We start from the raw sequence: 12,184 nt of genomic DNA, 5'->3' as shown, positions 1-12,184 counted from the left end.
AATGGACATTGTTCTGGATGTGGGCTAATACACCGTGCTCTGTGTAACACTAAGACCCTCGGTAAAGTGAAAGAAGTAAAGACTAAGTAAACACTTAGTAAAAAGTAAACACTAAGACCCTCGGTAAAGTAAAAGAAGAGGGATCCCTTGATGTATCGATAGAAGATTCCTTTTGGGGTATTGAAGTGAGCCTTCATGAGTATGTGTGTGTTAGAGTGCAACCCTTTATTTTTCTGTTCATTCAACAAATATCGTAGAACATTTGTGTCTTGGATACATCAACGAATAAAACAGACAAAAATCCTAATCTTCGTGGAGCATATATTCTAGTGAGGTGGAGGGAAGCAGATAAACATGAAAAATAAATAAATAATTTATTGTGTCAAAAGATAAGTGCAATGGAAAGAAATAAAATATTCAGGAGAAGGAATATTGGGAAAGGCTGCAATTTTAAATGTAGTGGTCAGGATAGGCCTGATTGAGTAGGTGACATTTGAACAAACATTTTTTTATTTGTAAGTTTATTTATTTATTTTTTTTTTTGATAGAGAATGTGCACTAGTCAGGGAGGGGCTGAGAGAGAGGGAGAGAGAGGATCCCAAGCAGGCTCTGCGCTGTCAATGGGACTTGATCCAACGGATCATGAGATCATGACCTGAGCCAAGATCAAGAACTGGATGCTTAACCAACTGAGCCACCCAGGCATCTCTTGAACAAACATTTGAAGGAGAGGGAATGAGCCATGTGACCTTGTGGGAGAGGTATTCTAGACAGAAGAAACAGTGAGTTCAGAGGCCCTGAGGTGGGAGTGTTCCTGGTGTGATGAAGGAATAAGGAGAGTCCCATGTGTCTGAAATGGATTAAACAAGAGGGTACTGGGCAATGAGGTCAGAGTGTTAGAGTAAGAATGTGGTTAATTGAAGGTTTGGGGGGGTTAAATTCTAGTTTACTATTGATAATGTAGATTTATATTATTAAACACATAGTTCTAATTACTTAAGTTTGCTGTGTTAAAATGTAACGAGTATAAAAAGACGTAAGACTCAGAATTTGAGTTGTACAATGTATTATCAGTCATTTTCTGTTTGAGGAATAACTTTTTAAGTTCTCTATCATTAAGGTAGTAGTTTTTACTTCTTTACAGAATGATTTAGAACAAGTACTACGTCAAATTGGCGATAAGGACCAGAAGATCCAGAACCTTGAAGCCTTATTACAGAAGAGTAAAGAAAATATTTCCTTACTAGAAAAAGAAAGAGAAGATCTTTATGCAAAAATTCAGGCTGGTGAAGGAGAGACTGCTGTTCTCAACCAGTTACAAGAAAAAAACCATACCTTACAGGAACAAGTAAGCCTGTCGAATGTGTTCTATTTCTATTTTTGTTTGTTTTTCTTTTTAAATTTATTTATTTTGAGAGAGAGAATGTGCATGAGCACAGGAGGTGCAGAGAGAGAGGGAGAGAGAGAATCTCAAGCAGGCTCTGCGCCATCAGCATAGAGTCTGATGTGGGGCTCAAACTCATGAACCATTAAATCATGACCTGAGCTGAAATCAAGACTTGGACACTTAACCAACTGAGCCACCCAGGTGCCCCAAATGTGTTCTGTTTCTAAAAGTCACTTTTATCTTTCTAAATATTGCTGAGTACTTTATTTAAATGCCTCTTCATTCTGGTTATTATTAGTACTTTTTAAATATTTTGTTTTTTTTGACAAATACCATCCAATTTACCTTAGAGATGGGTTGCTATTGTAGTAAAAGTAAGTTAGCATGATTTGACAAAGATCTCAGTTCATGTCCCAGTATATAACCTACTACCTGTGTGACCACAAGCAAGTAATTCATCTTGTTAGCTCATTAGAAAAATAGAGATGGTGTTAATAATACATACTTGCCTCATGGCATTTTGTGATGTTTTGAAAAGAAAAAGAATAATAAATTATATTTATAAACTAAAAGCACTAATCAACTGCTAGTTATTACTATGTATTGGTTAATATGCAGGCTTACTAGTTACTTATATTTTGGTAATTATGTCTTTGGAACACATAGCTAATAATAATTTTGATAAGTTGCTCATATGTAGTTTAAGAGAAACTTAACAAAATTTGGCTTAATCCATTTTCAAACTGAAAGAATTTATAGTTGCTTTTTTGAAAGAATTGCCCAGTAAGAGAGTTATAATTATCTAAATGAAAATATAGTAAAACAAAATATCAGTAAGTAACAACCACTTTTCTAATTTTATTTATTTATTTATTTTTAAAGTTTATTTATTTTGAGAGAGAGCGCAAGCTGGGGAGAGGCAGAGAGAGGGAGAGTGAGAATCTCAAGCAGGCTCCACACTGTCAGTGCAGAGCATGGTGAGAGGCTTGAACCCAGAAACCATGAGATCATGACCTGAGTGAAACCAAGAGTTGGACACTTAACCAACTGAGCTACCCACGCACTCCTCTAATTCTTTTTAAAATAATAAATAAAAATAAATCTATGTTATTTGTGCTTCTGGCCATGTTGAAGTAACTGATACCTATTTTGTCCTCTCACCATAAACAACTAGAAAAGAACAAAAAAGTATCAAATCACTATTTTCAGATACTGTACAACAAACAATGCAGGGGTTTGATTCCTGAGAGAAGAGAAGCAAGGGAAGTGAACCTTTTGACCATTCCAGCTTCTGGTAACCCAGAGGCATTTTCCAGACTGGTGTAGGTTGGGGGAATCCAAGGAAAGCACAGTGGTCTCACTGAACCAAGTACTAAGAGATTAAAGTTTAGGAAGGTTGAGGAACCTCAAATTGTGGGGCAGAATATCAGAGAGGAGGGAACAGTGGAGAGAAGAAGCTCTAAAAATCTGCGTAGGGATCAACTTAAGCCTTCAGCTGACTGCTAAACTTTGCATTCTTATGTGGGATTTCATGTGGCCAGGCAATGAACAATTGTTAGGAGTTGCAAACTGAAGAATTATCAGAGCTTGGAGATATGCAAGAGCACAAAGACGTGATTGAGCACTTTGGGGCCATTTAGTAGAAACCCCGGAAATGTCACACCTTGGGATAAAGATAAACCAGCCCCTAGGGTAAAAGCTGGTGTACACCTGACTTAACAAAGCATGAAAACAAGCCTCAGAGGATCCAGCTGAGCCATATGTGGAGTTAACTGCCTGCTGGGACAAAATTAAGCATTTTTGAAAGAAGGCAACAAAGTCAAGATTTGTTTCCATAAATATCAAAACTTTCTAGACATTCAAAGAAGAAAACATGTATGGCTCTTAAAATATGCTTATGGTTGTAAAGGAAAAACTATAATGGAAATAGAAGTGGGAATGATTAAAAAAAAAGAAATAGAACTTTTCTCTCTATATATGGAATTAAAATTTCATTGGATGTGCTTAATCAACCAAATAGAAAACAAAAGTGAACATTAAGACAAGGCAATTGAAACTGTCCAAAAGGAAGCACAGAGAGAAAAAAGACTGGGCTAAAACCCAAAAAAACTATGCTTTAGTGACCTGTGAGACAAGATCATGTAATCTAACATACATATAATTGGTGTGACAGAAAAGTGGGGAGGGGAAAAATATTTATTGAAATAATGGCTGAAAAAAATTTAAATGTGATTAAAAATATGAACGGACAGATTCAAGAAACTCATTGAATTCCAAGCAAGGTGCACCAAAGAGACATTAGATGAATTGGATTTCATCTAAATTAGAATTGTTTACCCTTCAAAAGATACTGTTACAAAAATAAAAGTCAAGACAGAGTGGGAGAAAATACTTGAAATACACATATCTGACAATTCAGAAATACTCAGAATATATAAGGACCTCTTATTAATTATATCCATGATTGTCTGGGGCTAGAGATGAGTGGAGAGTACTGACTGCAAAGGGGCATGAGTAAACCTTTTGGGGTAATCGAAATGTTCTCTATCTGATTGTGGCAATGGTTAAGTGAGTGTATATATTTGTCAAATCTCCTCAAGCTGTGCAATTAAACTAGGTGAATTTTATTTCATGTAAATTCTAGCTCAGTAGAGATGGTTTTAAAAATAATAGGAATCTCTGAATTGATGTTGTTTTCTTATGATTTTGCAAGATTATTTACTTATTTGTGGAAAGATGAATAAATTTTCTTAAAAATATGAGGTAACTTATAGAGCACTTTAATACACTCATGGTCCTTAAATTTGTTTTTTTTTTTAATTCTTCTTATATCATTTGTGACCTTCATAATTAGTCTTCCTTGTACGATAGGTAACTCAACTAACAGAGAAGCTGAAGAATCAGTCAGAAAGCCATAAACAAGCCCAGGAGAATTTGCATGACCAAGTGCAAGAGCAGAAGGCACATCTTAGAGCTGCACAAGACCGTGTCCTTTCCTTAGAAACTAGTGTCAATGAATTAAATAGTCAATTAAATGAGAGCAAGGAGAAGGTCTCCCAGCTTGACATACAGGTAATTTTGAATTATTCAATTTAATGTGAGTTTTTCTGAATAAAACACCAATTGTAGGCCATCAAAAATTTAAGACTGTAGATTTTTTTTTAATTCAAATCCAAGTTAGTTAACATATAGTGTAATAATGATTTCAGGAATAGAATTTAATGATTCGTCACTTACATATAACACCCAGTGTTCATACCAATAAGTGCCCTCCTTAATGCCCATCACCCATTTAGCCCATCCCTCCACCCAACACCACCCTGTCATCAACCCTCAGTTGTTCTCTGTATTTAAGAGTCTCTTATATAAGGTTTGTCTCCGTTTTTTTTATTTTTTTTATTTTTTTTAATTTTAATATTTATTTATTTTTGAGACAAAGAGAGCACGAGCAGGGGAGGAGCAGCGACAGAGAGGGAGACACAGAATCTGAGACAGGCTCCAGACTCTGAACTGTCAGCACAGAGCCCGATGTGGGACTCGAACTCCGGAATGTTGAGTTGAGATCATGACCTGAGCCAAAGTTGGATGCTCAACCGACTGAGCCACCCAGGCGCCCCTATCTCCCTCTGTTTTTATCTTATGTTTCCTTCCCTTCTCCTGTGTTCCTGTTTTGTTTCTTAAATTCCACATATAAATGAAATCATATATTTGTCTTTCTCTGACTTAATTTCGCTTAACATAGTATACTCTAGTTCCATCCACATTGTTGCAAATGGCAAGATTTCATTCTGTTAGATTGCCGAGTAATATTCCATTATAGATATCTACATATATATAGATAGATATTTATATATATATCCCACATCTTCTTTATCCATTCATCCATCGATGGACATTTGGGCTCTTTCCATACTTTGGCTCTTGTCGATAGTGCTACTGTAAGCATTGGGGTGCATTTGCCTCTTTGAATCAGCACTCCTATATCCTTTGTATAAGTACCTAGTAGTGTAATTGCTGGCTTATTGGGTAGTTCTGTTTTTCATTTTTTGAGGGACTTCCATATTGTTTTCCAGAGTGGCTGCACCAGTTTGCATTCCCGCCAGCAGTGCAAAAGGGTTCCTCTTTCTCCGCATCCTCACCATCACCTGTTGTTGCCTGAGTTGTTAGTGTTAGGCATTCTGACAGGTGTGAGGTGGTATCTCATTGTGGTTTTGATTTGTATTTCCCTGAGGCCATCAAATGTTTTAAATTCTGTTTCTCCCTGTGTCTCTGTCTTTCCGTCTCTCTTTCTGTCTCCCTGTCTCTTTGTCTCTCTCCCCCTAATCTCCGACCTCTCTCTCACTCTCTGCTTTACTTAGTAGTGGAAAAACCTTGGGAACAAGAATTAAATAAAGGTGCTATCTAGACAGTTTGTTTAGCTTTCCTGTTTGCCTTTTTCCCTCTTTATCTCTTCTGGCAAACTACACCTTCTGAAACCACCAGAGCCTTTTGCTTTTCTTTTTTTTTTCCATGAAGTCCTTATTATTGTTTTTGAAATTCAGTCATTTGATATTACACCATTAGATTTCTATGTTAAATACTTTTTGACTTTGATTTTTAAATTTTACTTTAAAGGTTAGACTTAAAAAATACTTTTATATGCTACCATTATATATTTTTAATAACCTTCTTTCAGAGGCCAGTACAGAATTCACGTTCAATGCATCAGTGACGGGGTGGGAATTAAAACGTGTTTTTCCATTGTATCATTGGTTTCCTATTCTATACTATAGTAGAGAAAGTTATAGAAACATATCTAAGCCTTGATTTTCTTTATTTTAGGAAAACAATTCTATTGAAAGTAAGAAATATAAAATAACAGGCATGCATATTAACTTGGAGGAAGAGGATACACATTTCTTTCTAATTAAAATATAAATATTTGTTAGGTGGGTTACATGGTAACCCAATATTTGGAAGTCCAGTTTGAAAGAGGGAGAAGTGTTTTGGTGTCATATAGGGACATATATATCATAATAAATCTCATCATTTGTCCAAACATTGTTAGGAGTCTTTTCTCCCATATTCATTCCTGTTTTGGGATTATTACATACTTATTTTTCAGTGTCTAAATCCTTATGTTTTTTTTTTTTGCCAAAGGGCTTAATTTTTAAAATAATTTGACAAAAGCAATGCATGTTGAAGCAAGAGAAAATCAAGAAATAAATACACATTAAATGACTGGCAAATTTTGTTACAGATTAAAGCCAAAACTGAATTATTGCTATCAGCAGAAGCAGCAAAAACTGCTCAAAGAGCAGATCTTCAGAATCATTTGGACACAGCCCAAAATGCATTACAAGATAAACAGCAGGTAGGTGAATGTGATACAGTCTCATCCCATAACCTAATGTTTTGGTAGATAAATTAATTGCAAACATGTATGAAAGTGATACTCAATTTTATTAATATTGTGATCTATTTGTTTATTCCCCTTAATTTCTGCCTGAGTTCAGAACCAGTTCTAGATGCAGGAGTCAGACAGATGAAGATAAAAATATCATTTTTGTTTTTGATAAAGCGCAAGTGGTGTGTAAGCATGGTTGGGCTTCTTAATTTTGTATTAGTCCTTAGTGTTGACTGAGGTGTGCAGCTGAAATATCTGTTCCTAATTGTTGAATTGTTGCTTCATTGCATCAAGTGCCAATGATTGGTAAAGCGAGACAGACTCTCACACCTGTTCTTAGTAGGTAATCTGGGCCATGACCTAGATTTACTTACCTCTTGGAAGCAGGAAAAGAGCACCATGTATTCCAATGCAGTAAGAGTTCCTCTTTTATTTTGGGGATAAGAATAAGTAGGGCTGCCGGGAATACATAAGTTACTTTTCTCAATACTTCTAATAGAATAAAGGCTTCCTACTTAAGGGCCAAGGTCAAAATGCTGATAGATTTTTCTTCCCTTTTAGCAAATGACATTTTTTAAATTTACTTTTTATCTGAGTGGTAACACTGGTTGTTGGCCCAATTGTTTTTTTAATCAATCTAGTAATATATCAAGTTAACAAAATAAAAGCTTTGTTTTCTATATTTACCCTAAACTTCAGTCCTATTTTCCTTCTTAGAGGGAATGTTTGCTCTTAAATTTGGTATGTACCTGTCCAGAGTTCTATAAGCATTGGGCAAATATGTGTGTGTATGTTCATATATAACACACACACACTAATATTTTCTTTTATGCACGTAGAATTACTGTGTATGCATGTTTTGCAACTTTTGACTCATTGCTACATACATCTGGAAAATATGATCTAATCACAAGATCAGTGCTAGAAACTGTAATGAAAAGATTATTGATAAGAATAATTACATAAAAGTTTAAAAATTTTTTGCCAAAAATATTACTAACAAAATTAGAAAGCACATAGCAAAAGAATAATACACTTTCTGAAATATGTCCAATGAAGGATTAATATCTTCGATATTTAAAACAGATAGGAATTGCATGAAGGTACAGAAGAGTAAATGATCAAAAATATATTAGTGAATGTTCAGATTAAGAATCAATTGTAAATTAAGACAATCAATTGTAAATTAAGACAGTATGCCCTTGTTGAGGTGAAATGTGTTTGTTTAATACTGGAAGGATTAGAGAGGGTGTAGAAGAGGAAGAGTAAGTCACTTTCATACGTTGCTGGTGGTAGGTAAGTTCAACCTTTTAATGGTGATAGGGAGAGCTGTTTGCCAATATATTTCAAGAACTTTAGGGTTTTTCATATTCCTTAGCTCACTTTTAGTTGTTTATGCTAAGGGAATAATCATAGCTTTTAGTATGCTATTTACATTTCTGTTAATAAAATACGGAAAGCTTAGTAGCAATCTAAGAATCTAAAATAGGACATTTAGCTAATAAAAGGTCTGAATCAATAAAATGGGAATTTATGCAGTCAAATACAATATTTTAGAAAATAATGACACAATTTCATGATGCATTGTTATGTAAAAACAAAGGTTATAATAAAACCTTTGTATGGCTTACAAACCTGTAGTATGTAAAGTGAGGTTCTACTTCTATTTTAAAAGTGTAAATATAAACCACAACTTCTTTATCCATTTGTCAGTTGATGGACATGTAGGCTCTTTCCATAATTTGGCTATTGTTGAAAGTGCTGCTATAAACATTGGGATACAAGTGCCCCTATGCATCAGCACTCCTGTATCCCTTGAGTAAATTCCTAGCAGCTTGGCAATGAGAATGAATGAAATCTGGTCTTTTGTAGCAACGTAGATGGAACTGGAGAGTTTATGCTAAGTGAAATAAGTCAGGCAGAGAAAGACACATACCATATGTTTTCACTCATATGTGGATCCTGAAAAACTCAATAGAAGACCGGGGCGCGTGGGGGTGGGGGGAGGAGAAGGGGTGGGGAAAGTTACAGAGAAGGAAGGAGGCGAACCATAAGAGACTCTTAAATACTGAGAATAAACTGAGGGTTGATGGTGGGAGGGAGGGGAAAGGGGTGATGGGCATTGAGGAGGGCACCTGTTGGGATGAGCACTGGGTGTATGGAAACCAATTTGGCAATAAAGTTCATATTAAAAAAAAAGAAATAATACCAATAGTAAATCAAGTAAAAACAAAAGTGTAAATTAAAAAATGGAAACATACAGAAAAGACTGAAAGGAAAGTTATCAAAACATTAATAGTGATTATCTGTGGGTGGTGGGTTTACTAGTGATTTTAATTCTTTCAGTGCCTCTAGATACTACAAATGAACAAGTTTCATAGATGTAGTCACTGTAATAGTTTTTAAATGTTATTTTTAAAAATTGCATCTTTTTTTAAATATGAAATTTATTGTCAAATTGATTTCCATACAACACCCAGTGCTCATCCCAACATAAAAATAGCATCTTGAACATTGAAAACATTTAATTATAATATAAAAGTGTTATTTTATTATTAGTACATTTAATGTTCTATTGTATCTTTTGAGTCCTAAAATAACTCTTCCTAGAAAAAGTTAAGTGGTGATGCATATAAACTTAATATCTCATGCTATGTACAATTTCAGTTCAGGTCCTTTGTACTAGTAAAATAACCTCTGATAGTTCAAATAGTTTCTTAACCTTCAAATAGTTTCTTAAATAGAATTAGAGTTTTCAGTAGTACTTCGATCAAACATTTGGGAATACAAGAAAGAAAACCTTACCAAAGGTTTCAATTGTACTTTTCTATAGGAGTTAAATAAGATCACTACTCAGTTGGATCAAGTCACTGCAAAGTTACAGGATAAGCAAGAACATTGCAGTCAGTTGGAAAGTCATCTTAAAGAATATAAAGAGAAACACCTTTCTTTAGAACAAAAAACTGAAGAATTAGAAGGTCAAATTAAGGTTTGTATAAAAGATATTGAGTGTATTACTTATATTTTCTGCTACTGTAGTAATGGAAACTGATGACCTAGAAGGAATCAAAGGTTTTAAATTTGCAAACAAAGGTGAAGTTGTGTTATAGAATTTTAAATTACCTGGAATTTTTCTGGTCTTAATTTTGAATTCCATTCTTAATTTTAATTTCTTTATTAATGAGTGGCTTTTGCAAATGACAGTTATACTGGTTCCTTTGTAATGTTTCAAAAAAAACAACCAACCAGGGATTTACTCTGTAATTACAAGGAACTTACCATTTTGTTGTCATTGTTGTTGTTGTTATGAAGCCTCTTCTGTTCCATCATTCCTATCTCCTTCCCTCCTTATTTCAGAATATATTTCACATATGACAGAACTCTTCACTTTTTAAATTTTACATTTATATCTTTTGGATTTTGTCTTTAGTTTAATAATAAGTTTATGCTGTGGTAAACTGCTTCTTAACTTCAATTCCAAGTGAAATTGTTGATGTACTAAAGAGATTAAATGAGTAGACCTATCAGACAAGGGTTTGACCTGAGTCCTTTGTCCTTGAAATGGGATCTACTATTGATTAAACAAAGATTTCTCAAATTACTATATATATGTAAATTATACCTTCACAAACAGAACACTTCTGTAGAACTATTGGATGTGTACATGTATATGTGTATATCCACACCAATATAACATGGAAAAAGAATTACATTTTTAATTCTATTTATGAGTTTCTTTTTCTTTATGGCCAATGATGATAGTAATGACACATTACTTTTTGTAATAATTTGAAAAGAACAGAAAAACGATTTTACTGAAAAGTATCCAATGAGAATTCTTTTTTGGAATCTTTTACAAGTAATTGTTTAGAACCGAGAGTGTCTCTTGTGATAATCAGATCTTTAACATTTGGTAATTATTTTAGGGAGTATTCCATATGTTTTTTGTAATTATTTGTTACAAAATTTTACAGTTGCATCAAAATCTATTGTAAGAGTCGCATAAGAGCTATAGATACCTAGGTTGGTTTATAAAATATTTAGGGTGCAAAATTATTACAACTATGCAAGAAAATGCATTACTCCTATATATTCAAACTTTATATTTAACAGTTTGATTTTGCAAATTTGCAAAAATGCACACAGTTATATGTATATGTATGAGACAGAAACTACACTGTGAGGAACAACAGTCTCTAAACCAAGAATTTAAAGGTGCAATATCAGGAATTCAGCTGTCTTTATATTTAGCGGCAATAGGTACTAAGGAGAAGGATGATATGACAACTCCATTTTAGTTTTGAATATTTACAATTACATCAGTGTCGTTTACTGGATATAAAGGATAATATATGTTAATGAGCCTATGTATGAACCTGTTACCTAGTTTTTTCGTACTTGACTTAATAACTTTTACCCTAGCAATAGACACAATTATTTTAAGTTTATTCTGTTATTTAGAGTTAATTTTAAAAAACAGAAACTTGGTGACTGCCTGTCATGTACAAAGCCTGCTGGTAGGTCCTCTGAAAGATTCCAAAATAAATAGTTCCTTTACTTAGCAGTGGCTTCAGAATGGAAAATGTGTTTTTTGTTATAACATAAACATTTTATGGTTATTACTCTGTGTTATGTCAACACCAATTTGAGTATAAACAAAAATGTTATATTTAATAATAAGTGGATAATTATTGACATTAAAATGGTTACTGTATTCTGTTTCTTTCATAGAAACTAGAAGCTGATACTCTTGAAGTTAAAGGAAACAAGGAGCAAGCTTTGCAGGATCTACAACTGCAAAGACAGCTGAATACAGATTTAGAGCTTAGAGCCACAGAATTGAGTAAACAACTTGAAATGGAGAAAGAAATGTAAGCTAAACTACTTAAGGGAGAGGATTATAAACTAAGTGTTAAAATCTTCTGATTTCAGGTGTGCCTGGGAGGCTCAGTCAGTTAAGCCTGCCACTCTTGATTTCAGCTCAGGTCATGATGTCATGGTTTGTGGGATCAAGCCCTGTGTGAGGCTCTGCGTTGACAGAACCTGCTTGGGATTCTCTCTCTGCCCACCACCCCCGTGGTGTGTGTGTGTGTGTGTGTGTGTGTGTGTGTGTGTGTGTGTGTGCATGCGCGCGCTTGTGTGCGTGTGTTCCCATTTTCTCTTTCCCTCTCAATCATTTTAAAAAACTCTTGGGATTTCAGTTTTGCTATCACAGTGCTTAAAGATTTATTAAATGTTTTTTCCTATTGGTTCTATAATCTGATGTTAATATTGAATGAAAAATAAAACCATCATAGTATGGTTAAATTTACCTTCACTAGAAAGGACTGAAAATTTGGGGCATCTAGTCTCTTTTCAACAGTAATAGGGTATTCATTTATCTGGGTTAAAGCAATTGTTTTGAGTTGTTC

The 12,184-nt window shown here is 34.2% G+C and overlaps 1 protein-coding gene across 3 annotated transcripts in view; it reads left to right on the top strand.

Annotated features, from left to right (window-relative positions):
* EEA1 (early endosome antigen 1) overlaps positions 1 to 12,184 on the top strand; it is a 115,062-nt gene that overhangs the window by 71,487 nt on the left and 31,391 nt on the right. For all 3 annotated transcript variants that reach the window (XM_030323372.2, XM_030323371.2, XM_030323374.1), the window contains 5 exons: positions 1,145 to 1,348; positions 4,259 to 4,459; positions 6,627 to 6,740; positions 9,607 to 9,762; positions 11,505 to 11,644. In XM_030323372.2, the coding sequence (XP_030179232.1) occupies positions 1,145 to 1,348; positions 4,259 to 4,459; positions 6,627 to 6,740; positions 9,607 to 9,762; positions 11,505 to 11,644 (815 nt within the window). The remainder of the gene's footprint in view (positions 1 to 1,144; positions 1,349 to 4,258; positions 4,460 to 6,626; positions 6,741 to 9,606; positions 9,763 to 11,504; positions 11,645 to 12,184) is intronic.

Source organism: Lynx canadensis, chromosome B4 (assembly GCF_007474595.2).
Source record: "Lynx canadensis isolate LIC74 chromosome B4, mLynCan4.pri.v2, whole genome shotgun sequence".
NCBI lineage: Eukaryota > Metazoa > Chordata > Mammalia > Carnivora > Felidae > Lynx > Lynx canadensis.
Note: the sequence above shows the minus strand (reverse complement) of the source record. Positions and strands in the feature narration are given on the sequence as shown.